The sequence below is a fragment of the Balearica regulorum genome, chromosome 3 (genome assembly GCF_011004875.1).
Source record: "Balearica regulorum gibbericeps isolate bBalReg1 chromosome 3, bBalReg1.pri, whole genome shotgun sequence".
Taxonomy (NCBI): Eukaryota; Metazoa; Chordata; class Aves; order Gruiformes; family Gruidae; genus Balearica; species Balearica regulorum.
Genome location: NC_046186.1, coordinates 45,666,376 through 45,685,204, shown reverse-complemented (window position 1 = coordinate 45,685,204; position 18,829 = coordinate 45,666,376). Strand labels below are relative to the sequence as shown.

General features: G+C 39.4%; 1 protein-coding gene across 2 annotated transcripts in view; it reads left to right on the top strand.

Moving 5' to 3' along the window:
- The window catches only part of PNISR (PNN interacting serine and arginine rich protein), a 29,484-nt gene that overhangs the window by 3,581 nt on the left and 7,074 nt on the right, over positions 1–18,829 (top strand). For both annotated transcript variants that reach the window (XM_075747776.1, XM_075747777.1), the window contains exons 2-7: positions 10,687–10,805; positions 12,010–12,195; positions 15,119–15,342; positions 17,008–17,194; positions 17,461–17,651; positions 18,278–18,415. In XM_075747776.1, coding sequence (XP_075603891.1) covers positions 10,718–10,805; positions 12,010–12,195; positions 15,119–15,342; positions 17,008–17,194; positions 17,461–17,651; positions 18,278–18,415 — 1,014 coding nt within the window. In that variant the 5' untranslated portion in view covers positions 10,687–10,717. The remainder of the gene's footprint in view (positions 1–10,686; positions 10,806–12,009; positions 12,196–15,118; positions 15,343–17,007; positions 17,195–17,460; positions 17,652–18,277; positions 18,416–18,829) is intronic.

Here is an 18,829-nt window from a genome sequence, read left to right as displayed (position 1 = left end):
TGAAAATGGGATGGGCAAAACAGAGTAGCAGTCAAGATAGTTGTTTTAACTGTTTTTTTCTGATTTATTACAAACTTAACTCACCCCATAAATATTTCATTTTCTGATTGCAGCTGAGTGTAACATAGTAGTAAATATTTGTTTTCCCAAATAAAATGGAAGCTGGTGTGTTTTTGTCTAAGTGATGGTATGCATTTGTTCTGACTGAGTGAGTGTGTGTCTGCAGCCCTTCTGCAGTTAACTCCCAGAGTTTGTTCCTGTGCAGGTGCATACTCCCAGATCTTTTCAGCTGCAGAGGTATTCTGTCTTACCTGTCTGGGTCTCCCACATTAAGACCAGCAGCTGATGATTCTTGTGCTACCCTTTCTGCATTATTTTTTTTCTTCTTGGTATAGGGGCTTCTCTGGGTATGCAAGGCCATTTTTCCTTTGCACCTCTTTTTTTTCAGTCACACCTGTTGTCTACAGATTCTTACAGTCAAGTATTCTTTATTCCAGTGAGACAGTCATGGAAGAAGTGGTCAGTTTATGTTTCCTTCCAGTTTGGAGCACATAGAAATAGATATTCTTGGAGTTTATACAGTTTGTGTCCTTTATTGACTTTGGACTCCAGCTCAATTGGATGTTGGTAATACCATGAATGAGCTGCTCTATGTAATTCCATGGGAGAAACATGTGAACTGTTGTTTTAGGTTTGCATGGCAAGGTTTTGCTAGCGGGGGGCACTACAGGAGCGGCTTCTGTGAGAAGCTGCCGGAAGCTTCTCCCATGTCTGACAGAGCCAATGCCAGCCGGCTCCAAGATGGACCCACCACTGGCCAAGGCCGAGCCCATCGGTGACGGTGGTAGTGCCTCTGCGATAGCATAGTTAAGAAGGAAGAAAAAACCCCAAACCTAGCAGCAGCTTTTACAGCCAGAGAGAGAGGAGTGAGAAGATGTGAGAAACTTTGCAGACACCAAGGTCAGTGCAGAAGGAGGGGCAGGAGGTGCTCCAGGTGCCAGAGCAGAGATTCCCCTGCAGCCCGTGGTGAAGACCATGGTGAAGCAGGCTGTCCCCCTGCAGCTCACGGAGGGTGATGGTGGAGCAGAGATTCCACCTGCACCCCGTGGAGGACCCCATGCTGGAGCAGGTGGAGACACCTGAAGGAGGCTGTGACCCTGTGGGAAACCTGTGCTGGAACAAGCTCCTGGCAGGATCTGTGGCCCCATGGAGAGAGGAGCCCACGCTGGAACAGGTTTGCTGCCAGGACTTGTGACCCTGTGGGGGACCCACACTGGAGCAGTCTGTTCCTGAAGGTCTGTACCCCGTGGAAGAGACCCATGTTGGAGCAGCTCATGAAGAACTGCAGCCCATGGGAAGGACTCATGTTGGCGAAGTTGGTGGAGGACTGTCTCCCGTGGGAGGGACCCCATGCTGGAGCAGGGGAAGAGTGTGAGGAGTCCTCCCCCTGAGGAGGAAGGAGCGTCAGAGACAACATGTGATGAACTGACCACAACCCCCATTCCCCGTCCACCTGTGCTGCTGGGGGGCAGGAGGGAGAGAAATGGGGAGTGAAGTTGAGCCTGGGAAGAAGAGAGCGGTTGTGGGAGGTGTTTTAAGATTTGGTTTTATTTCTCATTGCTTTACTCTGTTTTCTGGGTAATAAATTGGATTGATTTTTTTCGAAGTTGAGTCTGTTTTGCCAGTGACAGTAATTAGTGAACAATCTTTTCCCGTCCTTATCTCAACCCATGAGCCTTTCGTTACAGTTTCTCTCCCCTGTCCAGTTGAGAAGGGGGAGCAACAGTGGCTTTGGTGGGCACCTAGCTTCTAGCCAGGGTCAACCCACCACAACTGTTGGAGTTGTATCCCTAGAGTATTTATCCACTAGTCCTTCCAGCCTCATCAGTCATGTCTATGCTGCCATGACCCTGATGAAGGAATAGCATAGTGGGAGGAAGGGGGCAGAAGAACAGCTCTCAAGCAATACTGTTCAGCTTGAGCTCTTGGTGGCATTGGTCTGATTCCTATCTTTGTGCTGCTTTGTTCCAGGTGTTGTGAGTGTATGGTTAGATTTACACTGTTTACAACTGATTGGTTCCACAAAATTCATCGTGGACATTCACCATAAACCTTCAGTCACTGTGCTAAAACTTCACAGACTCAGTATTGACTACCTTGAATGAAAGGAAAAGTCCTTACATTACAACAACGCGCTTGCACAAAAGATCAAGCCGTTGATTTAAAGGACCTCTGCTTCTGAGACCTTTCCATTTTCCTTTAGGTCCATCTCCAGACCCTAAGCCTATATGGGACAGCGAAGTTCTGCACACAGAGCATGTGGTGCTTTTGAGATGGCTGCCTTCAGTACAGGAATTCCACAAAGAGCATCAAACAGAGACCGATGTACCTTTGCTGCTTGCGTTGTCTTGAACTCATGTCAAAAGATGACCTAGCTAATGAAATTGATTAATATTGTTTCAAAACCAGCACTTGTAGTTTATTGTAAACCAGGACACTTCTACTTCTTTGGGTCCTTCCCTTCAGCTACTCTGTAGACCTAAAGATAGTCAAAAAGTCTTGACTGCAATGGCAGGTTATCTTAGAGGAGAGGGAACATCTGGGATTTTACCTAGATATCTGACTGATGAATGGAATATCAAGAGTGTGTTGTCTTTAAACTCTGGGGTCCAAAGACCAGCTGTGTAGAGGTTCTCAAAGGATGCATGACAGCCTGCAGTTTCATCTTGTTTATTTAGATAATGGATACTTCTTTGCTAAAATACAGTGCTTGTTTGGAAGGCTTGCAAGACAAGATCTTTCGTCACCAGAACTTGGGCAGCTACGTGTCAGAGCTCAGATTGCAAGTAAAACTTGTCAGGCCATCTCATGCCGCATATGGACCTGCCGTTCAGGGATGATGAGTCACGTTATCAGGAAGGTGATGCAACAGCCTCTCTTTTGCATCAGAAAGCACTTGATTATTGGCTATGGTTCCGTAGGCTCTAGATCTGTCATTAGGCTACCTGTCTACAGGGTTGAATACAACCAAACTGTCAGATGGTTTCCTGGAGATCTAGTCAAATGAAGTTGATAATCTGATGTAGACAGATCTAACCTTGATCTCTTCAGCTCATGACACAGCCTGCTACTTTCCTTCTAGGGACAGCCTGAGTCCTAGGCTGTCTCCTGATTTCTTGGAGTTCAGGTAATCTTGCTTCTAAACAAATATCCTGTTTAATTTCATCCTCCAAAGAATACTTGTTTTTCACTGCTGAGATATTTCACTTTCTTGAATTGCCTGGGACAAGCTGTTCAGAGTCTCCAGATCTCTGCTTCTGCAGAAGCTGTTGATGTTCTGTGTAGTTCGGTTGCCATGTAACGTTCATATTGTCACAATGATGGAAGGTTCTTAGAAGGAGCAAGAAAGACTCTACTAGATGTACTCATCTGGCCGACTAGGTATGGTTGGTTGTCTTCCTGGTTGTTATGGTTTAACCCCAGCCAGCAAGTAAGCACCCAGTGGGATGGGGGAGAGAATCAGAAAAGTGAGAATACTCATGGGTTGAGATAAAGACGGTTTAATAGGTAAAGCAAAAGTTGTGCTCTTCTGGAGCTAACTTTGTAAGTCTCTGTGCTGCTTGTCTTGGACTACCTGCATGAACTGGAGCAATTCAGGTTATCCATTAGCTCTATTAAATTTTATTTAGGAGCAGGTCTTGCTTATCTTTCCAGGTAAAATTTTGTGATATTTTTCGGTTCTGCTGCAGCCAACGTCATAAGTTGTGTAAGGAAGATAGTATCTCTGGGATGACAAGTGGGCTTTGTTTTTTGCCATTCGCAGGTCTGAGCCTCGCGCCCCAAGATTTTTCCTCTCTGTTGTTGAGAGGTCCAAGCATAGTTACCTCTGCGCAAGCGCTGTTGAACTGAGTAACAGATTTTGTGAGCTTACACTATGAAACTGCTGAGGTAGAGTTGTCCAAGGAATCTGAGCGAGTCCATTAGAGCTCAAGTTCTTTTGGTGGCCTTGTCTAAAAAAACAGGCCTATCTTTCACATCAGTGGACAACTAACTATGGGGCCCTTCACCAAGCACTGTGCTGTTGGGAGATTGTCAGGAAACCATGCTCTACCATGCTCTCAGCATGACGTTCCCGTCAGTGTGAAAGTCTGTAATTTGCTTCAGGGTAATGGTGTTTTGTGGGGAGTGCTGGGGGGGAGTCTCCTAGAGTTAAAAGTGAGCATATCAATTATCACACAAAACTCTGGTTACTCGTAAGTAGCTTCTAATTGTGTACTTTTCAGTGTGTGTGGTGTGTCTGGACACATCATACAACCATATTGGAAAATGTCTTATTTTGCAGACAAATAGGCAGGTTGAAGGAGGTGCCTCTTTTGCTCAAAGAACAGGTTAACAGTGAGGTGTAATCTGTAGTTGAGATGTACATCGCTATCGAAAGAGGAGTGGAAAGGTGCCTTTTAAAATATCTCTTCTTCCTCTGTCTTAACCTAGTGCTTTGTTGGGTAAAATACTAAAGTATAGTAGAGAGTTTGACACCAACTTTAAATTTTTCTGGGGGCTGCTGGCTCTCAGAGGTTGCTATTTGCTGGGGATCAAGGTAAGTCCTAGCTATGCTACTATGTCAGCTTTTATTGCCAGCAGGGGAGCTTTCACCAGCAGTCCTTTCAAAGGTGGTACATTTTAGTACCAGTAATTTGCTATAATGAAACTTCAGCAGATCCTGCCTTTCAATAAAGTTCCAGTAGGTCCAGCCTTTGAATAGGAATCTTTCTTTTTTTTTTTAAACATACAACAGAACATATTTCAGAACATGTCTGCTTTTAAAAACTCTAGCAAAACTTTGAGATGTCACATTAACTTTTCATAATCTGTTAAGTACGCGTAACAAATTAAACGTGAATTGATGGGGTGTTTTTCCTTCATGTGATTGTGTTTCTGTACAAAACAAAAAGAATCCTGAATTGTCTTCTGTTTCTTCATTGGTAAACAGATTTTTAATAGATTCAGGTTCCTGTTCTGTGATCTGACATCAGGGAACGGCTCTTGAAGCACTAATAAATGTTCTTTTGTTTATTCGTGTTTGCTAGAGAGAGAGAAAGGCTGTATCCAGTTGAATTAGAGGGTAGAACAGCTAAGTAAAAACCTTAACCCGTCATCATAAGGGAGGGTAGCATCTGCATTTTCCTTTGCAAGTAGGTACCTGTAAAATGGATCCATTCTTTGAACCCGTTTGCTTTTCAAAACCTGTTGTACGCACTGGTGGCATCATAATCAGATTGTCTTAATGACTTCTCAGTTGATGGACCCCTCTGTTGGTCTCTTGCTGATGTTTGAATTCAGCAGATTTTAGCCAGTATCCGTCTTCCCCCTCGCCCCCTTCAGCTTGTTTCACTGTGATTTGGATGCTCTGCTGTGTATTTGGCCTTCTGTCGCTACTGGGAAGTAGGCTTAGAGCTGTCTGTTGTGTTGGGTGAAACCTCTTTCTTTCAGGTGATGCTGATTTGGGAACTTTGTAAGAAATTAAAACTCATTTATAATTTGTGTGGCAGCATCCTGAGTTAGTTTTGGCCATGCAGATTTTAATTAGGTGGGAGAGGACTTTCATTCTCTTTTTCCTATTATTACTACTTGATGTGTCTCAGGAAAATGATGTTTGCTTCTTGTCACATATGTTAGTACAAGAGGTTTCAGCTGTTTCAAGCCTTTAAGTTACTGATTTGGTGAGGGAGAGGCACTGTTTGTTGGTTTTGAGTTTTTTGGTTTTTTTCTCGTCGGTATTGGGGGTGAATCCCTTGTGGTAAATCTAAAATTACTGAGAACAGGCTACATTTTCTTTGCTGTGTTTTGTGAGTTCTCTTAGAAGTAGTTTGTGCCCTTTCCAGTTTATGGCACTGAGGGTCAAAAGCGTTCCAAAGTTTGGTAGCTGTCATACCTGGTTTGTTCATTATGGTAAGACTTGCCTCAGTCTGTTTTTATTTTTGACATCTTTAAAATAGCATTACTAGCGAAGTGTCAGTGGTGTCTGATGGGACAATACTGAGATTCTGTTGAAAAGTTCTTGTTATACTCTTTTGAGTAAAGTTTCACAAGTAGTATACAAAGTTATGTTACTTTCATGTAAAAAAAGAGTAACATCAAATAGCCTATGTACGTGTAATTTAATAGATGTGTGTGTATATAAGATTTATTTAGTTATCTTTTAGAATATGATAACTGAAAGAGCCAGTTTGCCTTTAGAACTTAAAAGCAGATAAAATCATTAAACACTGCAGTGCTTAGCAAAACAATTTATGAAGACAATGAACCACTTTTAAATGCTTGTAGCCTCCCTGTAGTAAGTAACAGGACGTTTCATCAAGTATCTTTTTCATATTTACTATACACTGGTTAGTGAAAATTTGGAAAAAGTGCAGGCAACCAAGCAGGGAGCAAAAAGGCAAGTAAATCTGTTTCTCAGAAAATGATGGTGTTCTGTTTCAGGTCACCATATAGAAGGAGGCCTTAGAACAAACCTCTTCCGTTCACTAGCTTTGAATAGTGCATATTAAAATACATAATTTAATTTTCAATACTAAAAGAATTTTAATACATGTGGTTATCTCTTTTAGCCAATACATCTTAAGGTTACTTTTATAAACATTTTAACATGTTAATTATGTTCCTTTCTTTTCCTGCTTATGTCCAACAATTAGCACAACAATGAAGATGAGTTGAAATAAATAGAAAATTTTAAATAGTTTTGGCCAGTTTTAATATTTGAAAAAAGGCTTCATACACAGATGCATGAAGAAAGTGATGTAATTGCTTAGGTATTTGTCTAATACGTATTTCTGATTAGTAAAGAAAGTTTTTACACTAAATTTGGTAGTAAATCTGTGTACTTCAAAGCCAGTATGTTTTATAGTTGCCAACCTATGAAAATCAACATTTCTTCAGGAAAACAGTAGAAGTACAAATGCAGTACAGAATTAATAGCTTTCAAATACAGTTCCCAAACTAAAATTAGCAGTTTCAAATGGCAGTGATTTTAAATCAGTCTGTTCTGGATGGCATAAATTGAATTAACCAAATGTTGAAGTTCTTCAGGGTTTAACGCAGTTGTTGCTGTCTTGTCATGCTGTTGTGCATCAAAATAGAAATCAACTGCATGTCTTGACCTCTTGCTTTGCACTTGCCCACCTGATTTCTCTTCCCAAAATAGCAATAATAAGGTGAAATAATCTCTCTGGGGAAAGTTGACGACTCTAGGCCATATTATATTGCAGAGTGATGGAGAAGCAGCTATGTACGCTAACAACTAAAACCCGACTGCTTTTTTTTTTTCTTTCTCTTTTTTTCTTCTGGCTCTGAAGCCAGCTGGCACTGAATGGAAGTCTCTGGCCTTCCAAACCAGAACGAACACGTCCCATCTGCACGCTGGGTCCCAGGTCTGTGCTGGAACCTGAAACGTTTTTGGGAGCAGCCCGGAGGAGTGCTAGGTGGCCTGGTCAATGCCACTCTGTAGTGGGGAAACGGTGGAGTCCTTTGGCACTGCTTTCCTTAGGAGCGTGGGCTTGGCCTCAGTGGCTATGGGCATGATAACTGGCTGAGAGGGAAGCCTGGAGGGGAAGGAATGCTGCTGCTGCCTAAAGTCGCTGTCTGTCTGCTGTGTCTCTTGGTCACCTTTTCAGATGTCAGTCGATATAGCTGAAGAATAATTTATCTCCGCCACAAAAAAGGTTGAATTAATTTCTTTGAACACCTTGTAAAATAGTAAGGCAGTTGCTATCTCGGGGGGCAGGTTATGCAGAGATTTGGAGGAATTTGTTACCTTAGACCTTCTTATGCTCCAAACTAGTGCTTCAGTTTGTCCGTAGTGAGAGAATAAAGAAAAAAAAAAAGCTGGAATACTACACATGCTTTTCGGTGCAGAATCCATGAGAAACAGATAAGTGTTTTAACAGGTACAAAAGTTTGTTACAAGCTAATTGTGTTAGCTGGAAAATGTAAAAAAAAAAAACCAACCCAAATTAAAAAGTACTGAATGTCCAAGTTTTTAGGACAGAAATATAGCCAGTCCAATAAAAATAAATTTCATCTGATCCAATCAAGAAAAAACTGTGCATAGGACGTTCCAATTCAGTTGAATTTATAGAGGTGCTCTTAATATTACTACACTTCCATAAGAGAAGTTGACATTTCTTTAACTGTTTGAAAAATTAATTATTTTGGCATTCAATTATATGCAAACCTGCCTCTTACATTATTGGTGGAAGAATTTAATCTTTTAAATCTTTTGCTAAGTTTATTGTAGTGAAATTTCATGAACTCTTTCCAAGGTATTGCATATTTAGGTAAAAAAGTGATACCAGAATTACTGAAATACATTTTTATTATCGGTAGTGTGATTTAACAGCTGGAAACAAAGGGAGCGGCACCATTAGGCTGTGCAGTGCTGTGAAGGCTAGTGGTTATCTTGAACCACAACTGCTAAAACTTTGTTTTAAGATGTAAACAAGTTTATTTTGACAGTTGAAATAATTTGGATTCTGGATGGAAAGATGAATTAAGGGGAGGAAGAAACAGATACTTACTTTTTTCTTACTTGAGGGTGAAAATAGTATGAGAAATTACTTTTTCATACTTTGCATATGAAATATGTATATGTGAGTACTTGGAGAGCTAGGAGTGGCAGGGCTAGCTTAGATGTTGGATTAAGTGCGCATTGGCCACTTTTTTTACTCTCAACTGGTGTAAGAAAGTTGATTTCCTAGGTACAGATCACAATATCTAAAAAAACCCCAAACCCCCCCCCCCCCCCCCCCCCAAAAAAAAAAACCCCAAAGCAAAACGAAAACCAAGAGAAGGACACTCTCTTCACTTATTAAAAGTGTGAATATCGTGAAGATATCGTGGAAGAGGAAAAAACCCAAATACTTAGTTTGGCAAGAAAAGATTGTGAAAGTAGAAAAGTAAGTTTTTCCCAATACTCCCCCCTATTCCCAGAGTTGATCTGGTCTTGTTTAAAAGCCCCCAAAAAATGCATTTGCATCTGAATTTTTCTGAGCCATATATGTGTAGCTTTTGTACTGGCTTTGAGTGTATGTGGTCTCAAAGCAAAGGTGATCTACAGTTTTGCAGATTAAAAATACAATTTGACAGAAGTATGTGAAATATGAGCTTGCATTCATCTCTGCATGACTCAACACCCCACAATGTTATGTACAGCCTTTTTTGCTGTGCGTTTTTGTAGTATGATGCTCTCTTCCTTACAATCATGAAATAATTTAAATGAACACATAAGCACTAAGCATGAGATCCCTTCGCAAACGGGATCCACTCTAATTGCCCTTCTTGCACCTGCCGAAAGCTGGCTCTGTCTGTGGGGCTGCGTGCATCCTGCTCAGTAAGAGGGGTCAGGGTTATGTTCCTGGCTGGCCACCCGCGTGGCACTGGCTGCTTTGAGCTAGTTTCCTCTGAAGCGGACAGGCTGTAATTCATCTGTTTGGTATTGCACTTGGCTGTGAGCATCGACTAGGTCTTGCGTGCTGCTTCTGGCACCTCAGGGAATGATTTTTTTTTTTCTCTGTTTCTTTGGAGCGTTTGAAACAGCTTACGTGGGTGGTACTCTTACAGCATGAAATCAAGGATCGTGCATTGAATGGTGTGCGGGTATATTCATTAAGAGTGGAAGGCCTGTTGAGAAGTTGTTAACAGACTGGGAAGGGCAGAGGGAGTCACGCTTGGTGCAGTCTTACCCATACTGGCATTGGGAACGGTTCCTGGAGTGAAGTGTTCCCAAAACTGGGCCTGGGCTTTGTCTTCAGAAAAGCTGTTTGGAGTCGTGTAGGTGGCTGATCTCTTGTCCTCCATATGTAGCAGGTTAGGTGTACGTAGGAGGTATAAATGACCAGAAGGAACTGATATGCCATTATAGACATACCTACCTGGTAGACTGCTGTGCCTCATCGAATTCTTGCAAAGCTGGTCCTGGAGCTTCACTTAAAGCGGGTTGTGGAGCTCCCATGCCCTCAGGTCCTAGGGCTGCTCCTGCCTGCTTGGTGAGGATATACGACACAGCACCAAAAAATGTTTCTCGTGATTTGAAGGGACCATGTGGTAAATGTGCAGTTCCGCAGTGATATTTTTTTTTCTCTCAGATTTGAAGGCATATGTTATTTAGAAATTATAATGAGCCTGTACAATGCATAAAATGCACGTGGACACCGTCTTATACCTGTGCAGTTCTGCAGTGCAGTTGTTAACGATGTGTTTTACCATTTGGTGATTTTTCTTTGTCTCGCTTAACAGCCTTGCATGACACTGGTATAGAAAAATACACATCTTTTCCCTAAGAAACAGCCAAGTGTATAACTTAAGTAATGTATTTTGTATTGTGACTTACTTTAAATTGCATTTATTGTCAGATGAGTTCTTGTCTTACAAACTTGTCGTAGCTCTCCTTGAACCTCATTTTGTAGTTAATTTCTTTGTGAAAATACAGAGAGTGCATACTAGGCTTCTGAAATCTTACAGTAATGTTTTCAGATATTACTCTAAAGGATGAACCATTTCCTCCAGCTTAAAATACTAAGCCAGCATTGCTTCAGCTTGCTTTGCAAGGCTTAACTATATCTGCAGTTATGTAAGTTTCAGTTATGTGATATTTCATGGGCATCTATTTAAACATACAACTATTATTTTTAGTTGAAATATAGACTATATAAAGACTTAAAAGATGTGGGATCAAGGTGGACAACCTTGGCAGCAATGGCCTTTGAACCAACAGCAGTGGATGCAGTCATTTCAGCACCAGCAAGATCCCAGTAAGTATATAGAAAGCTTTGTGGATTTTTTTTTTTTTTTTTTTAAACCTGTTGTCATTTGAATTTTTGAATCTTTGAATCTTTGTTACAGAGCATGACTGGTAATTGCTTTTTTTTATAGCTGATCTCAATACATTTATGATGCTTTTCTGAACAACTAGAAATACAGAAGACATACATCAATTCCAAATGTTTTGACATAGTTAATATTTAATATGCAAAATACAAGCAACCAACCCAAGTTATCCTGGACAAATTATCAACATTTTACCAGTCATACAGATCAACATTTAGATCTCATGTACTTTATAGAATCTGTATCCCTGTCAGTTCTTTAGCCAAGCTGAATCATTTCTTTGACAAAGTTTGCTTTTTAGTCAGTGCCTGTGTGGCAGAAGTACTAATGCAGATGTATACACAGAAAAACTCTTAACTGAAAGATTAGTGTGATATTTGTTTTAGGTTCCCCACCAAAAAATCCCGAATTTTAAACAGTAGAACATAATATACCTTAAATTGAGGGTGGGGTGACAAAGTATCAAGGGAAATACAGAAATGGATAAAGAGAGTGGAGGTGTATATTTAATACTCAGGCAGAGTGATCAGGCACACTGATTTTACACTGCTTTCTGTCTCTTCAATTTCTGTAACTCCACTAGAGAGATTTCCTGACTTGATGAGCAGAAGACATACCAGTCTCCTCATCTGAGAGTGCAGTTTATTTAGTTACTGGTAGGAATGGTAGAAGAAAAAAAGAGGGGAGAGAACTGTAACGTAAAATAGCATTCCAGAAATCAGGGGTTACACAAAGAGTATACATTGCAAAATGTAGTTTTCTAGCTATGTATCTTTCTTGCACTCGAATCTTCATGAATTCAGAATTTAAGGCTATGTGTATTTCTTTTCGATGTCAAAATTAGTTCACTTATGAAAAAACTGTATTACTACCACCCATTCAGTGCTAATGCGAACCTAAAATAATCTGTCTTACGGCATTTTGAACATATGCAGAGAAACTACTTCAGCAAGTATATACAGTGACGTTTGTTTTACTGTACACTGTGAATAATTTTTAATGGTGCTCATAGTACTTGCTGAAGATAAACGTCCATTTCTCTTGAGCAATGAGACATGTAATTGAGAAACAGCGTTAAACTTCAGACATGTGAATACTAACCTTTTAAATTTCCTCTGCTTATTGTAGGCCAGATTGACTGGGCTGCATTAGCTCAAGCATGGATTGCTCAGCGAGAAGCCTCAGGGCAACAGAGTGTAGTGGAACAACAAGGAATGATGCCAAACGGACAGGATATTTCAGGAATAGAGTCTGGTCCAAACAACCATAATAATTTTCAGGGGGATCCCAACTTCAACAGAATGTGGCAGCCAGGTTTGTTTTCCTTCCTATTCATTTCTTCTTTTCATGTAATGAAACTTTATTTTTGTCAGACATTTTTGGGTGTGAATATGCCCTATCCCTCAGGTTTCAACCTCAGGTTACTACCAAAAACATCAACTAATCAACTGAGTACCACAGCTGCTGCTTTCCAGTCAGGTGTTCCACAAAATGGGTAACAGTATAGACACAAAGGTCTGATAGTGCAATTCAGTAATCTCTATATAGAATAAATACATTGGTGTTATAATACACATATGCAAAATATTTGTTGCTGAATGTTATAGAAAGATAGTGTGAAATGCAGTTATATGTTTATTTCCCTGGATCTTACTCTTACATCGTAGGTGTTTTGTTGCTTATCCCACTGCACTAGGAACAGCAGCACAGAAGACAACAGGATGCCTCAGAATTAAAAAGCATCTGTTGCCCTCTCTTTAGTGTAATACCTGCTTCTGGCATGATCTTGACATGTAGAATGAGTTCACAATGTAACTGGCAAATGCTGACTTTAGGTGTCTTTAAAATCTTGAAAGAGGAGATGAGTAAAATATGTTTTAATTACATGTTTCATATGCTAAGCATTTGCCCTTTTGATTTACGTATCTGATTGTCATCTGCATAATTTTTCAGTTATTGTAAAAGTTGTTTGAAAACTTCTGTTAGTATCAATTATTTTCAGTCCTTGATAACTTCCTCAAAACTTCAGTTTTGGCCAAAAGTTCATTTTCTTTTTAAAACTTCGAAAAATAACACTGGCAATAAGCATGGGGTAGAGATAGGGTATTTTCTACTAAGAATTTTTCTGAAGTTGTTTTCTGAAAGGTCTGTTATGTCACCACACTGTAGTGCAATTTGAAATGCGTGAGCCAAGGTAGTAAGCCTGCATGTGTGCCTTCTGTTGTCTCAGTGAAAACTGCACTCCATGCTTGATTCTGTTAATGATTGAAAGAATAACGCCTCAAATTTTCACTGTGACTATTCAAATTTGCCTCAGTACAATGTTTAATAAAAGTAGGCTTAAAATGTCATTGGTGGTTCTTACATGTGCCTAACAAAAGGGAGGTAGCCATCAGATTTCACTAAAGTTTCACCTACCTGCCCTGGGCTATAAGTTACTGTAGCCACATGTAAGAATTTTAACTTTACTATGCGGCAATATATAGAGTGTATTCTAGCTGTATTTCTGCATAGTAACTAGAGGTTTTCCTGGAAATACTATGTCAGTATTGGACAGCTTTGTTTTTCATGTGATCCTGTGGTGGTGAGTTCTTCCTCCTATGCTTTTTCGTCTGTGAGGTGAAAGAGAATCATGTCTTAAGTGGTATTTTTTGCAAATAGTCACAGAATGGTAAAAATGAGAGGACATTTCACTGATCATTATAAACATTAGGAGCTCAAGTTCACCCAGAAAATGCAGAACAGGAGAACATCTTAGATCTAGGAGTGAGAATAATGTAAAACCTTTTGTTAATGGGAAACAATGTGCCAATGCATTTTGTTATCATTGGGTATCTCATTCAAAGAATATGTTCTTTTCCTGTTTTTTTGGGAGACACTGGTAAAGACCATGCTGATGCAGATACAACCCAGCTTCCCTTAATTTAGGCAATGCCATTCTTAATGTGTAAAGGTAGTCAAAGCAGACAAACTAAATCATAGCATACATGGTTAGCCAAAGTTCTCTTCATGTATTTACTCTTTCTACAAAGCTTCATCTTTCCCCATATCCTTCCAAGTTTCTTTTTGGATCCAAAAGTCCTTTACGTGCTACTAATGAAAAGGCAAAATGGCAATCTGAAAATGAACTGTGTAACTAGGAGACACTTCTGAAGGAATTCATATTCCACAAGTGAAAACAGCATCTGTTGTATGCTTGACTTGAAGTAAACTGGGTGTTTAAATAGTGTCAAATGTTACACATTTATGAACAATAACTGTTGTAAGCTGTACTTAAAGGATTTTGTCCTATAGAATACTTCAGGAGTATTTACTTGGAAAAAGATTTGATAATCAGGTAAACATGACCTACCAGGATGACAGAGTGAAAGGAGTGATACAATCTTTGAACAACCAAGTAGAAAAGCTATGTTAACCCTTTTTAGTTGCTACGGTAATGGATCCAATTATTATGCAGATGGGAAGGACAGTAAAACTTAGAAAAATGGTAAGAATTATTAAAAGGACTAGATGGAAGGTAGGAGTTAAGCTGAGAGGCTAGCTATTAATTCTGTTACTGCTGAAAGTTACAAGGTATTTCTGTCATAGTCTATAAATATCTGTATAGCTGACATAATTTTTAGACTGATTTCCTAAGAAGACAAAGCTTATGGCTGCATGAGCTATTAATTCATTCCTTAAACTCATTTCACTCTGTTAGCTAATTGTAGCTTATGCTGGGACCTCTGCTAGACATTTGAGAATCCAGGGAATCATCCATTATCAAGATACAAGACTTTGTAAAGCAGGCTTCAGTGGTTCTGCTGCTCAGAAAACCATCTGCTTTCCGTAATAGGTCTTTTAAGTGTATTATACAAAGGAATAAAATAGCTTATTACTTTGAAAGTTGAAACAACACAGAGAAGCAGGAGCAGTTCTTTAACAGTCTGCACAATTTGTAAGTGCTACAGTGGACTCAATATCACTGGAAATTTATAAAAACAAATCTACAGTGTGTCTTTGTCCATCCAGTTCTGTCCGCTCCGTGTTCTAGTTCAGCTACAGCTATTTGTATTTCCTTCATTTCGTTGAAGAAATTATTGGAATAGTATAATACAGTCTGTAGATTGATGATTCTTTGTAACTTTATCATCTGTGTTGCTTTGAGGAACCTTGTGATAAATAGAACATTGAGCGATTGGTGACTCGTATAGATCGTACTAACTTGGTATTGAACTGTATTCTAAATCCTGAACAGAATGGGGAATGCCTCACCAACCCCCTCACCCACCTCCAGATCAGCAGTGGATGGCTCCAACCCCAGGTCAAATGGAAATTGTTCCTCCATCTGAAGACAGCAACAGTCAGGACAGTGGGGAATTTGCTCCTGACAACAGGCATATATTTAACCAGAACAATCACAACTTTGGGGGACCTCCCGATAACTTTGCAATGGGGCCAGTGAACCAGTTTGACTATCAGGTGAAACATATTTGTTGCTTTAATATTGTAGACGCGCAGAGTCCCTTCCGTGGATGTGTTCCTCTAATATCATCTAGCGGCGACTTTCATTCTTCAGTTCTACAAACATCTACAGAATCTGTTATCTGCTAAGATACATTTTTACCAAATACTTTACAGAAGAGACTTTAGAGTTTTCAGTTCTGGTCTGAGGCCAAAGGGTTTTTTTTCTACACTAGTAATGAGAAATGGCTGTTGTCTGCAATATTAAAATGAATCACTGTGTTTCAGTATATAAATTAACTTTATGTAGTTTTGTGGTTAAAAAAAAAGAGGAGGAAAAAAAAATAAAGTTCAGAAATATATATTTAAATACACTAGATAATGTATCATAGGGAACAGTCCTGTATTTGCAGGGAGATAGACTGGATGATCCATTGATCCTTTCCATATCTATCTACTGTGATTCTTTGAATAAACAATGGTATTTCTAAAAAGTCCACATCCAATTTTTTCTTCCTTCTGGCATAGAAGTTGCATAGCATAATAAATCTGTAGGTGGTTTTAGCATTAATAATAGCAGGGGGCATTGCACAAATCTTTAAACACAAAGAAGTTTTGGATATTTCCCCTATTTTCAGTGTTTTTCTTTCAAAAATCTTGATATAAATGACAAACTGTATCTGTTAAAACACCTACCTCCTGTTCACAAACAAACCCAAGGGAAGACAGGCAGAAATGTATTTCTGTCTTCTGGCCTACTTTTCTCTGTTATTAAATTCTCTTGTTCAGCAGTATTGTTAGGAAGTGAACGTATAATTTTCAAATACACTAGTTTGTTATAATTTTCTTTGTTTACTATTGTGGGACCAACTCGTAAAATTAATTTCTCTAAATACTACAGAAGACTTGTTTTGCAGTGAATAACAGAGGGATGCTTGACCTGAAATTGTAGTGGTAGAGTGCTTCTAGCACTGGTGACTTAAATAGTCCATAGAATATAATAACAAAATATTTGATGCTGTAACTTTCTTCCTAAATGTTCTCCTCCTAAATAGTTTTGTTAGGATTTCTGAGCACCAAATATTAAACCAAAAACCCCCTAATGTATGCCTCAAGACATGACTTTTGGATTGTGTACAGCTTGCTCAGAGCCCAGGGTCTGTACTAAACTTGCATATTTACGCATTTAATATTTTAATCAGCCATACTAGTAACATCCTTGAATGATTACTGGAAAGCGCACAGGGCAAGATTCTCTTGTAATAAAAGCTTGAACTTTTCATTTTTGTCCTTGTGTTGTAGTTAGAAGGAAAGACTGCTTACATAGCTAGACTTTTAAACCTTAATTTTGTATACTCTTGATTTAACTGCATGCTCTGATGATAAGCTGGCAAGGAACTGCTGGAAATGGATGGTGATTTTAGGGCTTAATGTTTAGCACAATATGAAAGGAGATTGGTCAAAGCCCTTTCAGCTTCTTTAGTATCCCTGCTTAAATCTAAGTTTACTCATTAAATATTTAAAGAAAACTTGTTTCTTGGGGACCACAGAAAAAGAGATTGAGATATTTCAGTAGCCTAGAAATCGTGGATTCCTACTTGCATGGATTTCTGTTGACCGACTTGCGCACATGCTGTATTTAGTGTTACATGTGAAGAAAAATAAACTGCATTACTCTTTCAGCATGGGGCTGCTTTTGGTCCACCTCAAGGTGGATTTCATCCACCTTATTGGCAGCCAGGACCACCAGGGCCGCCAGGTCCACCAGCACCTCCTGCACCTCCTCAAAATCGAAGGGAAAGACCCTCATTCAGAGATCGACAGCGTTCACCTCTTGCGATGCCTGTGAAGCAGGAGCCTCCACAGATTGGTACATGTTAACCACTCCTTAATGAAAAAAAATATAAAAGATGTGTTTTTAAAAGAATTGCAAAATTTGCAGACTTTTTTTTTTAATAAAGTAAAAAATGGGGGAAAGATAATGCTATTATAAATGTTTTTTTCCCCATAGTCAGATGTGCGGCCTGTTTGGATTGGGGTGGAGGGTTTGCTGCTTTGTTGTGGGTTTTTTTTTTTTTCCTTTTTTGAGGGGAGGGTTTTTTTCATCTTACAAAACTGTAAACCTTGCTTATGTAGATGCTGTGAAGCGGAGAACTCTGCCTGCCTGGATTCGTGAGGGCCTGGAAAAGATGGAACGAGAAAAACAGAAAAAATTGGAAAAAGAGAGGATGGAGCAGCAACGTTCACAGATGTCTAAAAAAGAAAAAAAGGAAAGTGAGGAGGCTGAAGAAGGGGATGGCCCACGGTTACCACAGAAAAGTAAATTTGTAAGTAGAAGGGTTTGCTTTTTGCTCAGGTTTGTATTTCCTTAAAGGTATCAACTTTTTGGTCTCTTCAAAAGCAAGACTCTGTATTCCTCGTTATCTCTTTGTTTCTGTTGCCTAAAGTAAAGTTAAGCTCCTGCTTTGTTGATATTTAGTTGGTGTTTTGAAGTTGTTAGTGTCTGAGAGGTAAAAGTATATTATTTGATCTGCAGTAGCAAAGAAACAATGATGAAATTGTGGGTTTTTTTTTCTTTTCTGTATTTTGGGAACATACGTGGTCTTTGAAGGTTTAAATTCTGAATCAGTAGCAGAGCAAATTCAGATACCTGTATTTGCTAAATTGAGCCCATTTAGGAAGCCTTGCGTTGCCTTCACTGTAGCAGTTATCTCATTTGTTTGCAGTTCTGAGTAGCTGTCTGGCAGTGAACTAACTGACAACTATGTATTTACTTATCTCGTGTGGGTAGAGGGGTACCTGCATGTTTTTTAGGAGGGAGAAAAGAAGTAGCGTTTTATGATAACTGTAATACAGATTTCAGTATGAAGTAAATCAATTTGACTATCACAAATAGAAACTAATGAGATTTACATCTAAGTTTTTCCTGAAATGTATGATGCTGTTCTTGTAGGACAGTGATGAGGAAGATGAAGATGCTGAAAACACAGAAGCTGTAAGCATTGGGAAAATCAGCAGGAGTCCATCCCCAGCTCCTCAAGAGGAGCAAAGTGAACCAGAAATGACAGAAGAAGAAAAGGAGTATCAAATGGTATTAATAATGTAGTTCTCACTAAGTATTTGTCTCGTTTGCTCATATTTTTCAGGCAAAGTAAAACACTTTTTCTCTGCCTTATACTGTCAATAGAGATATAGTACATATTATACAGTAAAGCGGGGTTATATTTGCATGTCTCTTTATAATGTTGTCTTTCTCATATAGGCAAGGATATAGGTTATATGACTCATATTTAACACAATAGTGACAGAATGTAATGACTGTAATCTTTACATTGATCGTTACTGATTCTGTGGCTTGGCTTAACTTACCAAGTTCCTGAAAACTTTTAACGATTAAATGCACCTGTCTGAAATCTGTGCTTCAGCCTCAGTTCCTGTGAAGGGGAATTGACAAAATGTATTCTTGCAAAGAAGTGCTAGAAACCTACGTCCTAGTCCAGCAGCA